General features: G+C 43.3%; 1 protein-coding gene across 4 annotated transcripts in view; it reads right to left on the bottom strand.

Annotated features, from left to right (window-relative positions):
- Positions 1 to 3,444: 3,444 nt before the first annotated feature.
- The window catches only part of LOC138677394 (uncharacterized), a 32,194-nt gene continuing 14,322 nt past the window's right edge, over positions 3,445 to 21,316 (bottom strand). For 3 of the 4 annotated variants that reach the window (XM_069767483.1, XM_069767485.1, XM_069767484.1), the window contains exons 2-8: positions 18,725 to 18,764; positions 14,414 to 14,514; positions 14,305 to 14,332; positions 13,828 to 13,985; positions 7,876 to 8,028; positions 7,315 to 7,455; positions 3,445 to 3,777 (exon numbers count right to left, since the gene is read on the bottom strand). In XM_069767483.1, coding sequence (XP_069623584.1) covers positions 3,484 to 3,777; positions 7,315 to 7,455; positions 7,876 to 8,028; positions 13,828 to 13,985; positions 14,305 to 14,332; positions 14,414 to 14,514; positions 18,725 to 18,734 — 885 coding nt within the window. In that variant the 5' untranslated portion in view covers positions 18,735 to 18,764 and the 3' untranslated portion in view covers positions 3,445 to 3,483. Of the gene's footprint in view, positions 3,778 to 7,314; positions 7,456 to 7,875; positions 8,029 to 13,827; positions 13,986 to 14,304; positions 14,333 to 14,413; positions 15,241 to 18,724; positions 18,765 to 21,316 lie in introns of those variants that run through there. The other variant, XM_069767482.1, reaches the window with a different exon arrangement.

The following is a 21,316-nucleotide window of genomic DNA, read 5'->3' as shown; positions in this document are numbered from 1 at the left end:
CAATTTGTCCTGAGTATGCTGGTACCCCATATGTGGGGGTAAACCACTGTTTGGGCGCACGGCAGAGCTCGGAAGGAAGGAGCGCCGTTTTGGAATGCAGACTTTGATAGAATGGTCTGCGGGTATTATGTTGCGTTTGCAGAGCCCCTGATGTACCTAACCAGTAGAAACCCTCCACAAGTGACCCCATTTTGGAAACTAGACCCCCCAAGGAACTTATCTAGATGTGTGGTGAGAACTTTGAATGCCCAAGTGCTTCACAGAAGTTTAGAATGCAGAGTCGTGAAAATAAAAAATATTTTTTTTTCCACAAAAAAGATATTGTAGCCCCCAAGTTTTTATTTTCACAAGGGTAACAGGAGAAATTGGACTGCAATAGTTGTTGTCCAATTTATCCCGAGTACGCTGATGCGCCATATGTGGGGGTAACCCACTGTTTGGGAGCACGGCAGAGCACAGAAGGGAGGGAGCACCATTTGACTTTTTGAGCGCAAAATTGGCTGTCGTATTTGGAGACCCCCTGATGTACCTAAACAGTGGAAACCCCCCAATTCTAGCTCCAACCCTAACCCCAACACACCCCTAACCCTAATCCCAACCTCATCCATAATCCTAATCACTAACCCTAACCATAATCACAACCCTTACCCCAAAACAACCCTAATGTCAACCCTAACCATAACCCTAATCAAAACCCTAAATCCAACACACCCCTAATCCTAATCTCAACCCTAACCTCAAACCTAACCCTAATCCCAATACACCCCTAATCACAACCCTAACCTTAACCCTAATCCCAAACATAACCCTAATCCCAAGCGTAACCCTAATGCCAACCCTAACCCTAATACGAACCCCAATCCAAACCCTAACCCTAATCCCAGCTCTAACCCTAACTTTAGCCCCAACCCTAGCCCTAACTTTAGCCCCAACCCTAACCCTAGCCCTAGGGCTACTTTCACACTTGCGTCGTTTGGCATTCCATCGCAATCCGTCGTTTTGGACAAGAAACGGATCCTGCAAATGTGCCCGCAGGATGCGTTTTTTGCCCATAGACTTGTATTGCCGACGGATCGTAACGGATGGCCACACGTCGCGTCCGTCGTGCACTGGATCAGTTGTGTTTTGGCGGAGCGTCGGCACAAAAAAAGTTCAATGAAACGTTTTTTTGTACGTCGCATCCGCCATTTCTGACCGCGCATGCGTGGCCGTAACTCCGCCCCCTCCTCCCCAGGACATAGATTGGGCAGCGGATGTGTTGAAAAACTACAGCTGCTGCCCACGTTGTGCACAATTTTCACAACGTGCGTCGGTATGTCGGGCCGACGCATTGCGACGGCCCCGTACCGACGTAAGTGTAAAAGAAGCCTAACCCTAAGTTTAGCCCCAACCCTAACCCTAAATTTAGCCCCAACCCTAACCCTAAATTTAGCCCCAACCCTAGCCCTACCCCTAACCTAACCCTACCCCTAACCCTAACCCTACCCCTACCCCTACCCCTAATCCTAACCCTAACCCTACCCCTAACCCTAACCCTACCCCTAACCTTAACCCTACCCCTAACCCTAACCCTACCCCTAACCCTAATTTTAGCCCCAACTGCTGTTCTCCTGCCGGCCGGCAGATGGAGACAGATGGCGGGCGCACTGGGCATGCGTCCGCCATGTTCTGCTGCCGGCGGCCAGGAGGAGCAGCAAGAGGATCCAGGGACCTAGGTGAGTATGCTAGGGTCCCCGAATCCCCCTATTTCTCTGTCCTCTGATGTGCGATCACATCAGAGGACAGAGAATTACACTTTACTTTTTTTTTTTTTTGCGGTCGCCGGTAAACAGTTAATTACCGGCGATCGCAAAACAGGGGTCAGTAATACCGACCCCGATTGTGCTCTTTGGGGTCTCGGCTACCCCCGGCAGCCGAGACCCCAAAGATTCTCCTGGTGCCGGCCGGCGGGCGCACTGCGCATGCGCCCGCCATTTTGAAGATGGCGGCGCCCACCGGGAGACACGAGGAGCATCGGGGGAGCTAGGTGAGTATTGGGGGGCCACCTGGGACCCCTTTTCTCTGTCCTCCGATGTGCGATCACATCGGAGGACAGAGAAATTAAAAAGAGATCGCGTTTTTTTTTTTTTTTTGCGATCGCCGGTAAACGGTTAATTACCGGCGATCGCAAATGCGGGGTGGGTTAAAAACCCCCCGAATCATGTTCTCTGGGGTCTCGGCTACCCTCGGCAGCCAAGACCCCGGAGAAAATCGGCCTCTGGGGGGCGCTATGGACTTTTTCCACAGCGCCGTTAATTAACGGCGCTGTGGTTTAAGTACCCTTAGCGGCCGCCGTTAAAAGGCGTATCGGCGGTCGCTAAGGGGTTAAACCTTTATAAACGTACCGAGATCCGTTAGGACAGGGGTAAGAAAGTAAGCGAGACAGGAGCACGTGTGCCTCTCTGCAGATCTGAGGAAAAATGGCTACTGAAGCTTGTCTTCCAGAAAAAGAATGAGGGCGGAACTTACCCAGAAGACATTGCTGTTCTGAGTGAAAGGTTGGTAAACAACATGAAAAGTAGGCAACTGATGACCTCCAGTGGCCACAACTTGAATTACAAGATAATTAACTTTCTGCACAATAAGATGGGCAGAACACTTTTATTTCAGCAAAGAGGTCCGGTGAGTCTCTGTGCCAAAATGCATTTCAGAACAGAGATCCGTAGAAGGATCTTTCTACAACCAGGCCTGCAATGGTGACAAGTAGGGTTGAGCGACTTTTACTTTCTCAAAAGTCGAGTGAAATCGGCCGATTATCACGAAGAATCGGGGATCGACCGAAACACGAAACCCAATGCAAGTCAATGGGAAATAATCCTCCTCCTCCTCCCAACTTTGGCGCGAAGATCGCCGACCACATGGCCGATCCCACACTAGGATCGGGTCGGGTTTCATGAAACCCGACTTTGCCAAAAGTCGGCGACTTTTGAATTTGTCCGATCCGTTTCGCTCAACCCTAGTGACAAGTGCTCTCCTCTGTCTGGAGGAAAGAAGGTTTAATCATAAATACAAATGTAGATTCTTTACTGTAAGAGCAGTGAGATGATAGATCTCTGTTCCACATCATGTAGTAATGATTTATTCATTAAAAAAATACAAAGAGACCTGGGTACCTTTCCTGATTAATATAATGTTACGGGCATTAGAGTATGTGATGGGACGATTATCTATGGAACTAGTCTGATTGCTCTATCTGGAGCCCGGAAGTATTTTTCCCCTAAAAAGGAGATATTTGCATCTTCCCTATGGGAATCGCCTTCCTCTGGATCAATATGTTAGGTTATAGGGTGAGCACACTGCATAGTTATGTCAACCTTTAAGCTGAAAACTTGTGTTACCAATGGAAAATAGCTGAATGATTGCTAACCTCAATGCCTCAGCCCTCAAGGACAAAGAAACAACAGCTTGATAATCAAATGCACATTTTTTTTTTAATAAATACAATCAGTCACTACAACACAGCACGAGCAGAAGACAACCTAAACAGCAATTGCAGCATTCAGCACAACGGAGAAATACTTCCCCAATACAGCACAGACAAGCCATACATTCAGCGCCACAACTACTGCAGCAGCCACTTTGGTCACTGGAAATGTCCACATCTACATCCCTCCGTTTTTCACAAGATTGGCTGCTAAAACCAAATCGATCCTCCCAGTCCACACTGTCAATGATCCATACGTCTTTAAAAGTTGGAGAGGAATTTTCCAATCTTGAAATCTCATGTAGGTGAAAGCTCTAAAATACAGATAGAAAGAAACCATGTAACTATTAATGTCACAGGAACCAGTCACATCAGATAACACTTCTTACCTGCTGATAGAGGGTTCATCTGAAATTAATAGCATTACAATGCTGCCCTCACGGAAAGGGCAGCTACAGGGAAAAATGAACTTATTTCTACCCAAGAGCTGCTGGGGTCAGAAGCACTCAGATTTTATCCAAATGATCTTACAGCAATGATTTCTATCAAGCCTGTCCTCTACTGTGTGCCCTCCAGTGCATAACTTGTGCTCCTCTCTCCCGTAATTTGTGCTGTAAGTGAGGGTCTCATCATGACTACGACCATGGAATCTGCAAATTTGAGTAAAATTGAATTATACTCAAATTCACAGTGTCACCACTACTCATCTTCATAATCTACAGTGTCACTTCACTGCTCACGTACATCTAGTGTCAACTCACTGCTCACCTACATCATTTACATAGTCACCTCACTGCTCACCTACATCATCTACAGTGTCACTTCACTGCTTATCTCTATCATCTAGTGTCAACTCACTGCTCAAGTACATCTAGTGTCAACTCACTGCTCACCTACATCATCTACAGTGTCAACTCACTGCTCACCTACATCATCTACAGTCATCTCACTGCTCACCTACATCATCTACAGTGTCAACTCACTGCTCACCTACATCATCTACAGTCATCGCACTGCTCACCTACATCATCTACAGTGTCAACTCACTGCTCACCTACATATACAGTGTCACCTCACTGCTCACCTACATCATCTAGTGTTACCTCACTGCTCACCTACATCTAGTGTCATAATTTGGACAATGTCTGTGTGATCTTATGCCCTCTCGTTCTGCTGAGTGTCCTGTAATTCCACCCTAGCCTCGGGCTCCCGGTATCCGGTCTCTGCGTACTGACTCCTCGGAGGCCTATTCTCAGCCTCCTTGAGCCCTGAATCTCTCCTCTGCTCCTTTCCTGTCTGTCCTCGCTCACAGACTGTCTGTACAAACTGAACTGACACCTCCTCCAAACCAGGATCTTTATCCAGGGAAGCTGCCCTAAAATAGGGTTTTGAACTCCCCCTCCTGGTCTGTATTTAGAAGCTGTGTGTCTGTGATAACCTGCCAAAGGGAATATCACTTGTCTTCAGGCATAGCACTACCCTCCCCGAGAGGAAGGAAGCACTACTGTGGTACCCAAACTTCTGGGGTGCTACAATAGCACAGCCAACATAGCATATAATGTAGCCATGTAGTATATAGCACAGCCACATAGTATATAACACAGCCCACGTAGTATATAACACAGCCCACATAGTATATAACACAGCCCACATAGTATATAACACAGCCCACATAGTATATAACACAGCCCACGTAGTATATAACACAATCACATAGTATATAGCATGGCCCACGTAGTATATAACACAGCCATGTAGTATATAGCACAGCCACATAGTATATAATGCAGCCAACATAGTATAAAGCACAGCCCACAAAGCATAAAGCACAGTCCGCGTAGTATATAGCACAGCCCATGTAGTATATAGCACAGCCACATTACATAACACAGCAAACATAGTATATAACACAGCCACGTGTTTGTTTTTTTACTATAACAGTGAGTACTGGTCTGTGGGGCCACTCTCGGGGGAGAGATGCGGGCTATCCTATATACTACATGGCTGTGTTATATACTATGTGGGCTGTGTTATATACTACATGGCTGTACTATATACTACGTGGGCTGTGTTATATACTATGTGGGCTGTGCTATATACTACGTGGGCTGTGCTATATACTACTTAGCGGTGTTATATACTATGTGGCTGTGCTATATACTACATGGCTGTATTATATACTATGTGGCTGTATTATATACTACATGGCTGTATTATATGCTACCATTTTGCACTTTTACAAATATTCTATGTTAATACTTTCTAATGTTTACTTTAAAAAGTTTTCCGTAAAAAAATTGTCATATTCAATGTATGCAGTTTTTTCATTACAGCAAGTTTAGCTAACGATAAAATGCCTACTGGTAACTGAGGAAGTGGGAGTAGGTCACAAAAATTGGCATATAAGGGGTTGACTTATATAAAGCCCCTCTGCTGTATGGTATTGTAGAATTTACAATAGCGGTCACTCATGTAAGTGAAATCTGGCATTTTACTATACCTAGATTTCTCTGTTGTATCTGTGCATCATGAATCTTGGTATGTGTTAAAGGGGGGGGCCCACTGAGACTCTTTCGCCCGGCGCCCTCAACAACATGGAGCCGCCCCTGCTGACCTCCATCATCTATAGTGTCACCTCACTGCTCATCAACATCCACAGCGTCCACTTACTGCTTACCTACGTCTTGAACAGTGTCAACTCACTACTCACCTTCATCTACAGTGTCACCTCACCTTACAATGTGTTGGAACTTCTGAGGCTTAGGCTTCTTTCACACTAGCGTCGGAATCTCCCCGTCGCAATGCGTCGGACAGAGATTCCGACGCTAGTGTTTAACGCACTGCACAATGGAGGCAGCGGATGCATTTCTCTGGCGCATCCGCTGCCCCATTGTGAGTTGCGGGGAGGTGGGGGCGGAGTTCCGGCCGCGCATGCGCGTCAGGGGCAAAAAACCTTACATGTAGCGTTTTTTGCTCCCGACGGTCCGCCAAAGCACGACGCATCCGTCGCTCGACGGATGCGACGTGTGGCAATCCGTCGCAAATTCGTCGTCAATGCAAGTCTATGGGGAAAAACGCATCCTGCAAGCACTTTTGCAGGATGCGTTTTTACTGCAAAATGAGGCATTGTGACGGATTGCAGTTAACGCTAGTGTGAAAGTAGCCTTAGTCGCAGATGGAGGTCTTGAGAATCGAATGGCAGGCAGTAAGCAGCCGGAAAAGTGATCAGGAAGGTATTATTTGTTTTTAACTTCTGTTTATTATGCTCTGAGGTTTGAAGAAAACCCAGAGCATAATAAGGAACATTAATTTTGTGGTGAATACATTTGACTCAAACTTTCAGGGAAAAGTTTTTGAGTAACTACATTTTAGAGTAACTTCAATTGTGAAAAGCATAATTACATGGGTTTAACAGGGATTAAATCATCATAATTACTAAATCCCATTGAATATGCAAATTGCCTCTTCCGAGAAAAAGAGGACTTAAACCCTATAGCGCCACCTGTTGGAAGTAGCGATCCTGCAAGTCACAATCAACCCTTTAAAGAGACGTGCAATATGACTTAGGATAAAAGCCAAATCAGTATCTCAATTTGCAGACATGGTGTTTCGGGCTGTTGGCCCTCGTCAGTGAGAAGCATAAGAACTGATTTGGCTAGGTGAGAGGCTCTGGACTGGGGTCTAAGGGTCCCATTGAGTGTTTGGTCATATTTTCACATGAGAAAGGTACATGGCAGGTGGTCAATTGAACAACTCCTAAGAGAAAAGATCCAGAAATCAGATTGAATAATATTTTATACCTTTGGCTCTTTTCTTGCTCTGTATCATAGCTGAATGCTGTAGATACTCACCAAGTAGAGAAAAGCCCCGAGGAATACAGTTTTTGTACAGGAATTCAGGTCTTCAGTGAACTGGAAGACGACATGCGCCGAATTCAATTCTCTCTCTCTTGTTATTTTGGCTACTTGATGAGACCCGTTCACGTTTAGTATCTTGGGGATGAAAAGAAGAAACTTGTTCTTAGAATTATATGACGTAGATAGAATTTCTGCCTTAATAATGCTGGAAGATATATCGGTTATATAAAAGGGTAAAGATGAAAACTGTTTTATCTGCCCTTCCAACCAATATGCAAAAGAGGCAACCGTGAAAAGGTACTAAAAATAAAACAAACCATATCGCTATGTAATTTCGTAACAGAGTAAACATACATATACAAAGTAAAATAATGTAGATGGACACGCTACACAGGCACGAGGGAAGACCAAAAATGAACCCTCTGGGATGGCGCCAGCCCTGGAGCACATTGCTATTAAACCTTGGTCAGGAGTTGAGATAAAATCCTTCAATCTGCTCATCCAACCAATGTATCGTTATCCTATCAATGTTCTTTCATTGATGAATTCACTCACCTCTACGGAAGTGCTCTTCTGCGTGTGTAGAAACATTGGAAGGCTAGCAATATATGTAGATGTGTCCTCAGATATCTGAATGCTAATATTCAGATTTCCAGATATAGAATCAATTTTTACATGGCCCACAGGATGATTCGAAGGGGCAACAATCTGCAACAAGAGAGAGAGAAAAAAATGGAGCATGTGTCCGAGTAGATAGCTTGTACGGTGTCAGGCTGGGGTGCTAAAGGCCCACCAGTAACATTGACTCTGTGAGTCCACTATTCATTTACACTGATGAGCGAAAGGATAGCAATGTTTCCATCTTTTGACTTTCAAGCTCCATATCTCTCCGCTCTGGCTTTGAACGTGAGACTAAAGTTTTGCTCGTAAAAAATCTAAATTTGAATTTTCATTATTTTGTAAATCCACCTTTGGCTTTATCCCTGCCTGAATCCTTCCAGGCATGTTCAATCAGATTCAAGCATATCTCAACCGAAATCTGATCTCAGGTTTCTTCTACATGTTCCCAAAGTTGATGCATACTGGTCAACTCACTTGGGTATGTCTACAGCTTTTTCTTCAACTGTAACTTGAACTGTTCAATCAGTTTGAGGTCTGGGGACTGTGGAGGCCAATCCAGCATCTCTACTTCATCGTCATTGAACCATTTCTTCACCAATCTTGACATATGATTTGGGTCATTGCTGAAACACTGTAGTTCTTTTCATACCCATAGTACTCGAGTGTATGAAGCAGGGCCGGACTGGCCTTCGGGCCGACTCCCCCTCACAGCCGACTCCACCTCACCAGCGCCACCGCATTCAACTATACCGGCGTCTATGAATGCAATGATGGAGAAGAGAGCGTCTCCTGTCGCTCCCTCTCCCATCATTCCCCGCTCTGCCTCTGACACTGCGGGTGCACGATGATGTCATAACATAGAGCACCTACTGTGTGTCAGGCGGGCAGACTGCAGCTGCTGAGACCTGAGCTGGGAGCAGCATGGCGCACGAGAAGTGAGGAGAGTGTTTTTTTTTTAAATATATCAGTGAGTGATAACTGGATTGTAGGGCTATTGGGGGGGCTGTATTACATTCTATGGGGGGATTTATTACATTCTATGGGGGCTGGCTGCATTACATTCTATGGGGGCTGTGCTGCATTACATTCTATGGGGGCTGGCTGCATTACTGTCTATGGGGCTGGCTGCATTACAGTCTATGGGGGGGATCTATTACATTCTATGGGGGCTGGCTGCATTACATTCTATGGGGGCTGGCTGCATTACGTTCTATGGGGGCTGGCTGCATTACATTCTATGGGGGCTGGCTGCATTACATTCTATGGGGGCTGTGCTGCATTACATTCTATGGGGGGCTTGCTGCATTACATTCTATGGGGGCTGGCTGCATTGCATTCTATGAGGGCTGGTTGCATTGCATTCTATGAGGGCTGGTTGCATTGCATTCTATGAGGGCTGGCTGCATTACATTCTATGGGGTGCTGTATTATATTCTATGGAGGGGCTACATTATATTCTCTGGGGGGCTGCATTATGTTCTATGAGGGGCTACCATATATTATATATGCAGGGGCTGCATTATACTATATGAGTGGCTGCATTATATTCTCTATATACTCTGCATTATATTCTCTATATACTATATGGAGGAATTATAAAACCAAAAACACATGGGCCACCTGCATAGCGAACAAGTCTGTAGGAACCTGTTCAAACAACCAAAGAACTTGAAAACACAATAGTGCACAGAGAGGTCAAAAAATACTCTGTTGTAAAAAAGTCACAGTAAATAAGCAAGTGCTAGTCAAAAAATGAAAAAATACAGGGTATTTAGTTAATACGTTTTTTTGCAAAAAAAGTATGTTAAGCTGCTCCACCAATCGCCAAGGTATACCCATAATAGAGCAGTCCTGTCTAATGTATATAATCCCTATCTGATGTATTTAAAAACCTGATCATCTGTATAGTACCTGTATGAACAGGGCTCAGAGAGAAAATATCCACGTTGAACATGCGAGATGGAACAGCTACAATGCAAATAACCTACAGAGTAGTGGTGAACTCCCCAGTCTTGTAGAAACAAGAGAACAATTATAAAACCAAAAACACATGGGCCACCTGCATAGCGAACAAGTCTGTAGGAACCTGTTCACACAACCAAAGAACTTGAAAACACAAAAGTGCACAGAGAGGTCAAAAAATACTCTGTTGTAAAAAAGTCACAGTAAAAAAGCAAGTGCTAGTCTTGTTCGCTATGCAGGTGGCCCATGTGTTTTTGGTTTTATAATTGTTCTCTTGTTTCTACAAGACTGGGGAGTTCACCACTACTCTGTAGGTTATTTGCATTGTAGCTGTTCCATCTCGCATGTTCAACGTGGATATTTTCTCTCTGAGCCCTGTTCATACAGGTACTATACAGATGATCAGGTTTTTAAATACATCAGATAGGGATTATATACATTAGACAGGACTGCTCTATTATGGGTATACCTTGGCGATTGGTGGAGCAGCTTAACATACTTTTTTTGCAAAAAAACGTATTAACTAAATACCCTGTATTTTTTCATTTTTTGACTAGCACTTGCTTATTTACTGTGACTTTTTTTACAACAGAGTATTTTTTGACCTCTCTGTGCACTTTTGTGTTTTCAAGTTCTTTGGTTGTGTGAACAGGTTCCTACAGACTTGTTCGCTATGCAGGTGGCCCATGTGTTTTTGGTTTTATAATTGTTCTCTTGTTTCTACAAGACTGGGGAGTTCACCACTACTCTGTAGGTTATTTGCATTGTAGCTGTTCCATCTCGCATGTTCAACGTGGATATTTTCTCTCTGAGCCCTGTTCATACAGGTACTATACAGATGATCAGGTTTTTAAATACATCAGATAGGGATTATATACATTAGACATGACTGCTCTATTATGGGTATACCTTGGCGATTGGTGGAGCAGCTTAACATACTTTTTTGCAAAAAAACGTATTAACTAAATACCCTGTATTTTTTCATTTTTTGACTAGCACTTGCTTATTTACTGTGACTTTTTTACAACAGAGTATTTTTTGACCTCTCTGTGCACTTTTGTGTTTTCAAGTTCTTTGGTTGTGTGAACAGGTTCCTACAGACTTGTTCGCTATGCAGGTGGCCCATGTGTTTTTGGTTTTATAATTGTTCTCTTGTTTCTACAAGACTGGGGAGTTCACCACTACTCTGTAGGTTATTTGCATTGTAGCTGTTCCATCTCGCATGTTCAACGTGGATATTTTCTCTCTGAGCCCTGTTCATACAGGTACTATACAGATGATCAGGTTTTTAAATACATCAGATAGGGATTATATACATTAGACAGGACTGCTCTATTATGGGTATACCTTGGCGATTGGTGGAGCAGCTTAACATACTTTTTTTGCAAAAAAACGTATTAACTAAATACCCTGTATTTTTTCATTTTTTGACTAGCACTTGCTTATTTACTGTGACTTTTTTACAACAGAGTATTTTTTGACCTCTCTGTGCACTTTTGTGTTTTCAAGTTCTTTGGTTGTGTGAACAGGTTCCTACAGACTTGTTCGCTATGCAGGTGGCCCATGTGTTTTTGGTTTTATAATTGTTCTCTTGTTTCTACAAGACTGGGGAGTTCACCACTACTCTGTAGGTTATTTGCATTGTAGCTGTTCCATCTCGCATGTTCAACGTGGATATTTTCTCTCTGTGCCCTGTTCATACAGGTACTATACAGATGATCAGGTTTTTAAATACATCAGATAGGGATTATATACATTAGACAGGACTGCTCTATTATGGGTATACCTTGGCGATTGGTGGAGCAGCTTAACATACTTTTTTTGCAAAAAAACGTATTAACTAAATACCCTGTATGTTTTCATTTTTTGACTAGCACTTGCTTATTTACTGTGACTTTTTTACAACAGAGTATTTTTTGACCTCTCTGTGCACTTTTGTGTTTTCAAGTTATATGGAGGAATTGCAGTGTATTTTAATATATGGATGACTATGAGGAGTGTATTATACTATATGGAGGACTGTGGAGCGTATTATACTATATGGATGAGACTGGGGAGTGTAATATACTATATGGAGGTCTGAGGAGTGTATTATACTATATGGAGGACTGAGGAGTGTATTATACTATATGGAGGACTGAGGAGTATATTATACTATATGGAGGACTGAGGAGTGTATTATACTATATGGAGGACTGAGGTGCACATTATAATATATGGAGGACTATGGGGTGTATCATACTAAACAAGCAAAATGCTGCCTATTCATCGAGTGATTGGATTGTTTATGTGGGAACCGAAATCCTTGTTCTCGGCAGCACATCACAGATGTAAACTGTAGTTGTGCTGCTGATAACATGATACTGTATGGGAACAGATTGATCTAATTGTGATTGTTCTGTTCCCTTCATTCTTTCTCAGTTAGTGTAAAGAGGCCGGGAAACAAGTGAACAACTTTAGTATTGTTGATCACACTCGTTAAGCGGCCTGATATCATCGCCTGTAAATACAACAGAAATGCTTTGCAGGGAGACCAGGCAAGGATGATGACAGCTGTAGTTAGCACCCGGCGTCTGGGAATAGCGCTAACTCTACTGCTTTTCCCAGCCGCCAGAGCATTTAATTCTGGTATATGTAATGATGTTTAGGGTTAGTGTCAGCTGTGTAATGTCAGCTGCTATCAATCCCTGATGTAAGTAATGGAGAGGTGTCTTTCGGACATCCCCACTACTAGCCAAGACCTGGCGAGACCCAGCGACTCTGAAGAGCGGTGACGGTAGTAACAATGCCGCTCTTCACAGTTGCGGAGCTCAGCGCAAGACCCGGAATATCTGAAGAGCGGTGACATTACTGATGTCACCGCTCTTCAGAGTCACCGGGTCTCGTCCTGCTCAGCGGTACCAAAAGTGGCTCTAGGCAAAGTTTATGGAGCTTCAAAATGAGGTTCCATAGCCTTTGGTCATCTCATCCCTTCCTTATCTACGAGATCCAGTAATGTAGGTAAAGTAGCGGCTTTTCTTGGTACTGCAACTAAAAACAATAAATAGGACTGAGCTGTAATGCTGGATACAGCTGCGATTATATGTTATATAGTCGTGTTACACTCCCCTCACTTGCAACCTACAAGTGTACAAAGATATTATACAGTCACCATATGACAAGTGGGCCTGTGTACCTTCAAATGCCAGGGCTGAATTTTAGTCCCAGTCCGGTCCTGGTACAAAGTAACTCATCTTTTAGAATACTCACAGCCTGTGGCTGTGAAACAAGCCTATATTATCAGGCTTCCTCCCCTGAAATGAATGCAATTTCTTGATCCTCTAACCCATTCTTCCCTTGTTTCTTCTGGACCCATTTGCACCCATCACGGCCTTGTCTATTGACTTTTACTCCATCGCTCCAAGTCACCCATTTCAAATCTTCAACTGACCACTTTTCCTGTTTTTTTAGAATATTTGAGCCAACGCTGGCTATATTGAAGTCTGTTACCATCTTTCTTCCGTCCACTATTCCAGACAGGTAATGTGCATGGCACAGTGCTTTCATGGACATCTGTGATCTCACTATTACAAAGCTTACAAGCCACCTCTACTGCCGTGCTTGTCAAGTCAGAATTGATAGACTTTAGGATGAGCCAACTTGTTCACTGATATTTTGCCTGGATGTCCACTTCTTGGCTTTTATATAGATGGATGGACTTCAATTCGTATTCTTCCATTTGTCATGGCACACACATGATGCAGTTTGGCAATTTCCTTGGTCGAGAGACAGCCATCGATGAGGCGGATGAGGCCATTTCTCTTTCTTAGTAATCTTATTCATGGCTGATTTTTGATTCGAGCCAGTGACCTTTCACTTGAGAACTCACTTAACACACTGATCTAACTGATCTGGTTAAATTACCTAAGACTTCACAAAACTTACATACGTCTCATGGTCATCGCATCCATTATATGAAAGCAAATGAAGCCGAACTACGTCCTTCTCAAAAGAGTCCTTAAGGTATAGGTTTAGGGTTGGCCCCGGCTGTTCTTTCTCGGAGTGCACTGAATAAAGGGTTTGTCCATCACGGGTCTGGAAGACTAAAACATGGTCAACAGTACTGTCAAAATATATTCAGAGAAAATCAATATATAGCACAACTACTGTGAATGCAACATGCCAAAGAGATAAAGGGTTCTTTGTTAGCCAATTTCTTATAGTATTAGCCCAAATGTTCACCTCAGATGTCCTGGTCTCAGAATTTATTTTCAGTAACTTTTCCAACCTAGCATTGAATCACATGCTACAATATAAAATCTTCTGAGCATTCGAGAGATTATCAGAAGACCATACAAGAACGAGTGGCCACCAGCTGTGGAAGGGCTTGACATAAAGGACAACACTCTACTATTATTTTACCTTTGTCTTTAAATATAATCTCTTCTACCTGTAATAAATAAATGATAAATGTTTGCCTGGAGAATTCAACTATAACATTTGTGAACTTAATGGTACAAACATTTCTAACCTTTGTAAGGTCTCCCAGTCCATATGTAACAGAGTCTGTGGATGGAGTGCGAGATTTCCATGGTCCTAAAGGTTGGGTTTGGATGAGAGGAGAATTCTGATCTGTAAAATGTAATAACATCTATGGGTTGTTGGATAGTCCACAACAAAATTGTAAATTTCCTCGACTAAATGAAAAAAAAATGACATGCCACCTAGATATCTTCATCTTGAGGTGAACATTAAAAACAGCTGAGCCTTGTGAAGGTAGGGTCATCAGCTACAAAAGTGGGCACACTGAAAACACTGCAGACACCCAATCTAAAGCCACAGATATGTGATAAAAACTAATAAAAAGGTTATTTGGTGTAAGAAGAACTGCCTAACATTAATCTGTAGGAAGTCAAAACTCTTGTGGCTGCATCTAGGAACCAAGTAAATTCTTACAGCTCAATAGTTAATCACAGCTCACAGATTATATATTATTTGCTTTTGTTCTATTTGAACCTTTGAAGTTGTTATTCACAAACTTAATGTAAACTCCAGACAATCACACATTCCAGACTCATTGCAATTGTCATTTTCTTTAGGCTGGCGTCACACTCGGCGTAAGACAATACGGTCCGTATTTTACGGCCATAATATGGCCGTAATACGCAGAAATGTTCCCAAAATAGTGATCCGTATCTCCTCCGTTGGCAGGGTGTGGCAGCGTATTTTGCGCATGGCATCCTCCGTATGTAATCCGTATGGCAGCCGTACTGCGATATTTTCTCGCAGGCTTGCAAAACTGACATCTAATGGATTTATGGGCTCAAATGTTCGTTAAAACATACATATACATATATATATATATTGTAAGTAGTGTTGAGCGATACCGTCCGATACTTGAAAGTATCGGTATCGGATAGTATCGGCCGATACCCGAAAAATATCGGATATCGCCGATACCGATATCCGATACCAATACAAGTCAATGGGACATCAAGTATCGGAATGTATCCTCATGGATCCCAGGGTCTGAAGGAGAGGAAACTCTCCTTCAGGCCCTGGGATCCATATTAAAGTGTAAAATAAAGAATTAAAATAAAAAATATTGTTATATTCACCTCTCCGGCGGCCCCTGGACATCAGCGGGAGGATCCGGCGTCCGGCACGGCTTCTTTCTTCAAAATGCGCGCCTTCAGGACCTGTGGAATGACGTCCCGGCTTCTGATTGGTCGCGTGCCGCCCATGTGACCGCCACGCGACCAATCAGAAGCCGCGACGTCATTCCTCAGGTCCTAGAAGGCGCTCATTCTAGGACTTTAGCTGAGGAATGACGTCGCGGCTTCTGATTGGTCGCGTGGCGGTCACATGGGCGGCACGCGACCAATCAGAAGCCGGGACGTCATTCCACAGGTCCTGAAGGCGCGCATTTTGAAGAAAGAAGCCGTGCCGGACGCCGGATCCTCCCGCTGATGTCCAGGGGCCGCCGGAGAGGTGAATATAACAATATTTTTTATTTTAATTCTTTATTTTACACTTCCGATACCGATACCCGATATCACAAAAATATCGGATCTCGGTATCGGAATTCCGATACCGCAAGTATCGGCCGATACCCGATACTTGCGGTATCGGAATGCTCAACACTAATTGTAAGATTACGCTACCTGAGTGTGTTGGGGGACATTCGCTTGGCACAAGATTCAAGCACTCAGGCACGGTACCTCACATGAGTCTGGTTTATTAAACTGCATAAACCATATGATGTACAGTCCATTGCAATCCAGCCACGAAACATTAAAGGACATCAGACAGTACATGTAGCAGATAGGCTTCTCTGCTGTATATTACAATTCCCCCAGTCCGGGGTTACCTTTCAGGAGTCCACTCCTCACACTGACTTCACGTCAGTCCCAGGTCCTCAACACAGACCATCCAGGTCTACGGTCTCCAGGTGCTTCCAGGAGGACTCCACTCCTAGGAGCCTCCAACACCGACCGTCCAGGACCTTGCAGCACCCAGGCCACTCTGTAGTGTCCAGCCAGGACACATGGAAGTCTGTCCACAGTTGCAGTCTCCCAAAACACTCCCACCGTGTGCTACACACACCTACTTTTCATAGGTGTAACCACACCCAGGTACCTGTCACATGGCTAGTCAGGTGAGTGTGACATCACCACAGGTCCTTCAACACAAAACCAACTTACGTATTCAGACACACCTCTTTGGGTGGGTTTGTAGGTGACTAGACCCACCCATCTCTCCAATCACCTGGAAGCCTTCCCAATGTAAACAAATCCCTCAGTAGTAGATCTGCTTGAGCAAAACATACCCAGGCTTCCATCACAGGGCCACCTACCTCTGTGATACATAGCGTCCATCAATCACATGACCAGTTGCTGTTTCAACCCAATTATGTCTCCATGTGCATCCCAAAATGCACATGCAGCGCCCCCTGGCTGCAACACTTGTCACTGCACCACAATATATTATATATATATATATATATATATATATATATATATATATATATATATATATATATATATATATATATATACACATATATACACGCATACACTGTATTTATATTTCATTCAGCGCGAGATATGTGAAAAGCCGGTAATTCAATTGCCGGCTTTTGCTATCTCCTTCACAAACCCGACATGATATGTGACATGGTTTACATACAGTAAACCATGTCATATTCCCATTTTTTTTGCATATTCCACACTACTAATGTTAGTAGTGTGTATGTGCAAAGTTTGTGCGCTCTAGCTATTAAATTTAAGGGTTAAATGGCGGATTGAGAGTACAATAAAATATTACAACAACCTTTGTGTTTATTTCATTAAAATACTTTTTAATAATGTGTTTGTGTTTTTTTTCACCCTATACTACTATTGGATTAATAATGGATAGGTGTCATAATTGACGCCTCTCCATTATTAATCTGGCTTAATGTCACCTTACAGTAGCAAGGTGACATTAACCCTTCATTACCCCATATCCCACCGCTACACGGGAATGGGAAGAGAGTGGCCAAGTGCCAGAATAGGCGCATCTTACAAATGTGCCTTTTCTAGGGTGGCTGGGGGCAGATATTTTTAGCCAGGGAGGGGGCAATAACCATGGACCCTCTCCAGGTTATTAATATCTGCCCTCAGTCACTGGCTTTACTACTCTGGCGGAGAAAATTGCGTGGGAGCCCACGCCAAGTTTTTTTCCGCCATTTAACCTTTAAATTTAATAGCTAGAGCGCACAAACGTTGCACATACACACTACTAACATTAGTAGTGTGGAATATGCAAAAAAAAAAATCGGAATATGAGATGGTTTACTGTATGTAAACCATGTCTCATATCATGTCGGGTTTAGGAAGGAGAAAGCAAAAGCCGGCAATTGAATTACCGGCTTTAAAGCTGTCTAGCGCTGTATGAAATATTAATATATACACATATATGTGCCTCACTGACACACACACATATATATACACACCTATTCTATGTGTACACATTTATTCTACCTATTCTATTGTAAGCTGTCAGTGTGATTTTACTATACACCGCACTGAATTGCCGGCTTTTCTCTCTAACACCGCTGCGTATTTCTCGCAAGTCACACTGCTGGTCCGTGTGTAATCCGTATTTTTCTCACCCCCTTAGACTTTCATTGGCGTATTATTTGCGCAATACGGTGTCAAACGCAGCATGCTGCGATTTTGTACGGCCGTAGAAAGCCGCATAATACGGATGCGTTATATACGGCTGATAGGACCTGACCCATTGAGAATCATTGGGCCATGTGTAATGTGTGTTTTACGGACGTATTTTATGTGCTCATACGTCCGTAATACTCGCTATTGTGACGCCGGCCTTAAAGGGGTTGTCCGATGCAAATCAATAAGTCTGCAGTCACTCTGTGACTGTAGACATATGAATCTCCCCAGCACCGTGTGCTGTGGGGATTCATCGGTTTCCGACCCAGTTCCGGAGGCTTTGTAATAGCTATACATACCCCCGGCCAGTGGGTGGGGCCTTGAACCAAACAAGTGTTGTGCGACGCGCCCTCTAGTTGGACACTCCTGCTGGACTGCCGCATCACTAGTCGGGTCGCGGCCTCAGCTCAGTACAAGCGTTTGGAGAGAGAGGCCATGCCCATTGGCCGGTAGTACGTATAACTCATACAAACTCTCTGGTCCCAGGTCAGAAACCAGCAAATCCCCTCAACGCACAGTGCATGAACTGGGGGATTCAAAGGTCTGCAGTCACATAGAGTGCCTGCAGACTTAATGATTTGGACTGGGCAACCCCTTTAGGAAAAGCCATCATGAAGTCTACTTACTGGACGTCATGGCCGCTTGTCAGCATTGACCACGTTCTACCTGTAAAATAAATTCACACATTAGAGAGATAATAGAGGACGAGCACAACCCCAAAAGATATATCAGAGAGCTGCAAGAATTGATAAGGAGTTTTCCAGAACTTTAGTAATGATGATGAGAAGATACAGTGCAAATAACAGATTTAGAATGATAGAATCCTAGAATGTTAAATTTGGATGGAACCTCCAGAGTCATCATGTCTAATTCCCCTGCTCAATGCAGGATTCACTAAACCATCGCAGACAGATGTCTTTCCAGCCTCTGTTTGAAGACTTCTACTGGAGGAGAACTCAACACCTCTCGTGGGAACCTGTTCCACTCATTGATCACCCTCACTGTGGTAGATTTGTATCGATCTACCACCTGGTATCTTCAATCACTAGCTAAATAGAGGAAAAGTTGTAGTAGTGCATCCTCCATTATTATCATAGGTTTGTGACTGTCGGTTGTACTGCAGCTCAATCCCAAACGCTACTGTAGGCATACTGGTGGTGTACATGTCTAAACATTGATTGGGGAGCTTTATTTAGATGATTGGTGGGAGTAGGACCCCCATAATCAAACATTCATATTCTATATAATCAATAAGATCCTAAAAGAGACAAATAGCCTTGTTTCCATTGTAGTCACAATGGAAAAGGTTAATTCGCGAGATTAAAGTTCACAAAAGAAAGAAAGAAACAAAAGTGACCATTCATAAGTACAGAATGGAAAAGGAGAGAACATTTGGAAAAAAATGTGTGCATCATGCTGGGATGTTGCAGGCACTTTTTGGGGCATATGAAAAATATATATATATTTCTCACGGAGAGGCACAGATGCTTAGAGGTTGCATGCTTAATGGTTTGGGTGTCTGAAGTCACAACACTTGGTAGTTGCATCCACACTGGATGGAGACTCTCAAACAGAAGCAGAAACTTAGATTAAGACCTAAAAATGATCGAAGAGAAATGATGACTCCTGCATGAATCATCTAAGAATACAAGGAGAGAAGAACAGAAAGGACACTATTGTAGGTTTAGGCTATAGGCCACCTGGACAGACTGAGGATGTGGCTGAACAACTGGCTGACTACTTTATCTTTCAAAAGGTAGAAGTGAGAAGAAGAGAGTCTGCAATCTTGGACGTAATTCTTATCTACAGGGAGGAAATGGTTTAGGCTGGTTTCACATTTGCGTTTTTTGCCGCTGCATTTTAACGCATATAAACGCATGTGTTTTTTTTCCTATATTTAACATTAAAAATGCATGCCTTTTTTTTGTAGGCGTTTTACAGCGTTTGACGACGCATGCGTCGTTTCTATGCTTGCGTTTTGTTGCGGAAATGCAACATGTAGTAATTTCTTGAGGCGTTTTTTTGGCCGCAAAAAAACGCATGCATTTTTTTGCGACAAAATTTTTTATTGCTGTCTATGTAAACGCATGCATTTTTAAGCACATGCGTTTGGTTGCGTTTTTTAACGCATGCGTTTCCATAGAGAAAAACAAGTCTACACACTGATGAGCCACCCCCCACCATCAAGTTGATAAAGGGATCCAAACCCTAACCCTAGCCCTAACCCTAGCCCTACCCCTAGCAATCTAAACCCTAACCCTAGGGATCCAAACCCTAACCCTAACCCTAGTGATCCAAACCCTAACCCTAGTGATCCAAACCCTAACCCTAACCCTAGGGATCCAAATCCTAACCCTAACCCTAGGGATCCAAACCCTAACCCTAACCCAAGGGATCCAAACCCTAACCCTAACCCTAGCCATTTCTATTTGTAGTGGGTTTTCTAGTTGATTTTTATGATTGGCAGCTGTCACACACTAAAGACGCTTTTTATTCCAAAAAATCTTTTTTGCGATAACACATTTTGAGAGCTACAATTTTTCCATATTTTGGTCCACAGAGTCATGTCACAAGCCCTCTGTAGTCTCATTGGCGGTGTCTGGATCTTGATTTTTCTCTTGTGAAATTTCTCATCATGTGTACCAAAAACGCAAACGCAGGAAAAACGCATGTAAATAGTAAAAACGCGGCAGTTTTTTAACCGCATGCGAAGATGCATGCGTCTACAAAACGCAGCGTTTGTACGCGTTTACATGCGTTTTTTTCACCACCTGCGTTTGCATTTTAAACGCTGCATTTTTAAAAGCAAATGTGAAACTAGCCTTAGAAAGTAAAGGTGGCTTGTAGCAATGAGAGAGCGTGCACATATAAGGTGCTATCCAAGCATGCTGGAGTGCTAATAGAGTATATTCGGCGTGCTCTAATATTATGTTTGACTCGCCGTAGCTGCATGTCTCATCGCTGTAATCAACTACGCATGCCTCCCTCAATTTGTGTAACTTGGAACTTATTCATTCCTGGGAAAGCTGTTAAGTATGTTTTGCTTTTCTTCACAGTCATTGACGGCTCAGTCCATCGTTCCATTCTTAGTATCTCCCAGATTCTCCAGCCTCTGTGGCGGAGTGACTACTCTGAGCGGTATTCTCTACTAGGCAAGTCTCCCTTTATTATGACTACATCTCCCTAAGATTGGCTTCAATCATCTGAGTTTCACAGAC

This window comes from Ranitomeya imitator, chromosome 4 (genome assembly GCF_032444005.1).
Source record: "Ranitomeya imitator isolate aRanImi1 chromosome 4, aRanImi1.pri, whole genome shotgun sequence".
NCBI classification, from domain to species: Eukaryota; Metazoa; Chordata; class Amphibia; order Anura; family Dendrobatidae; genus Ranitomeya; species Ranitomeya imitator.
Note: the sequence above shows the minus strand (reverse complement) of the source record. Positions and strands in the feature narration are given on the sequence as shown.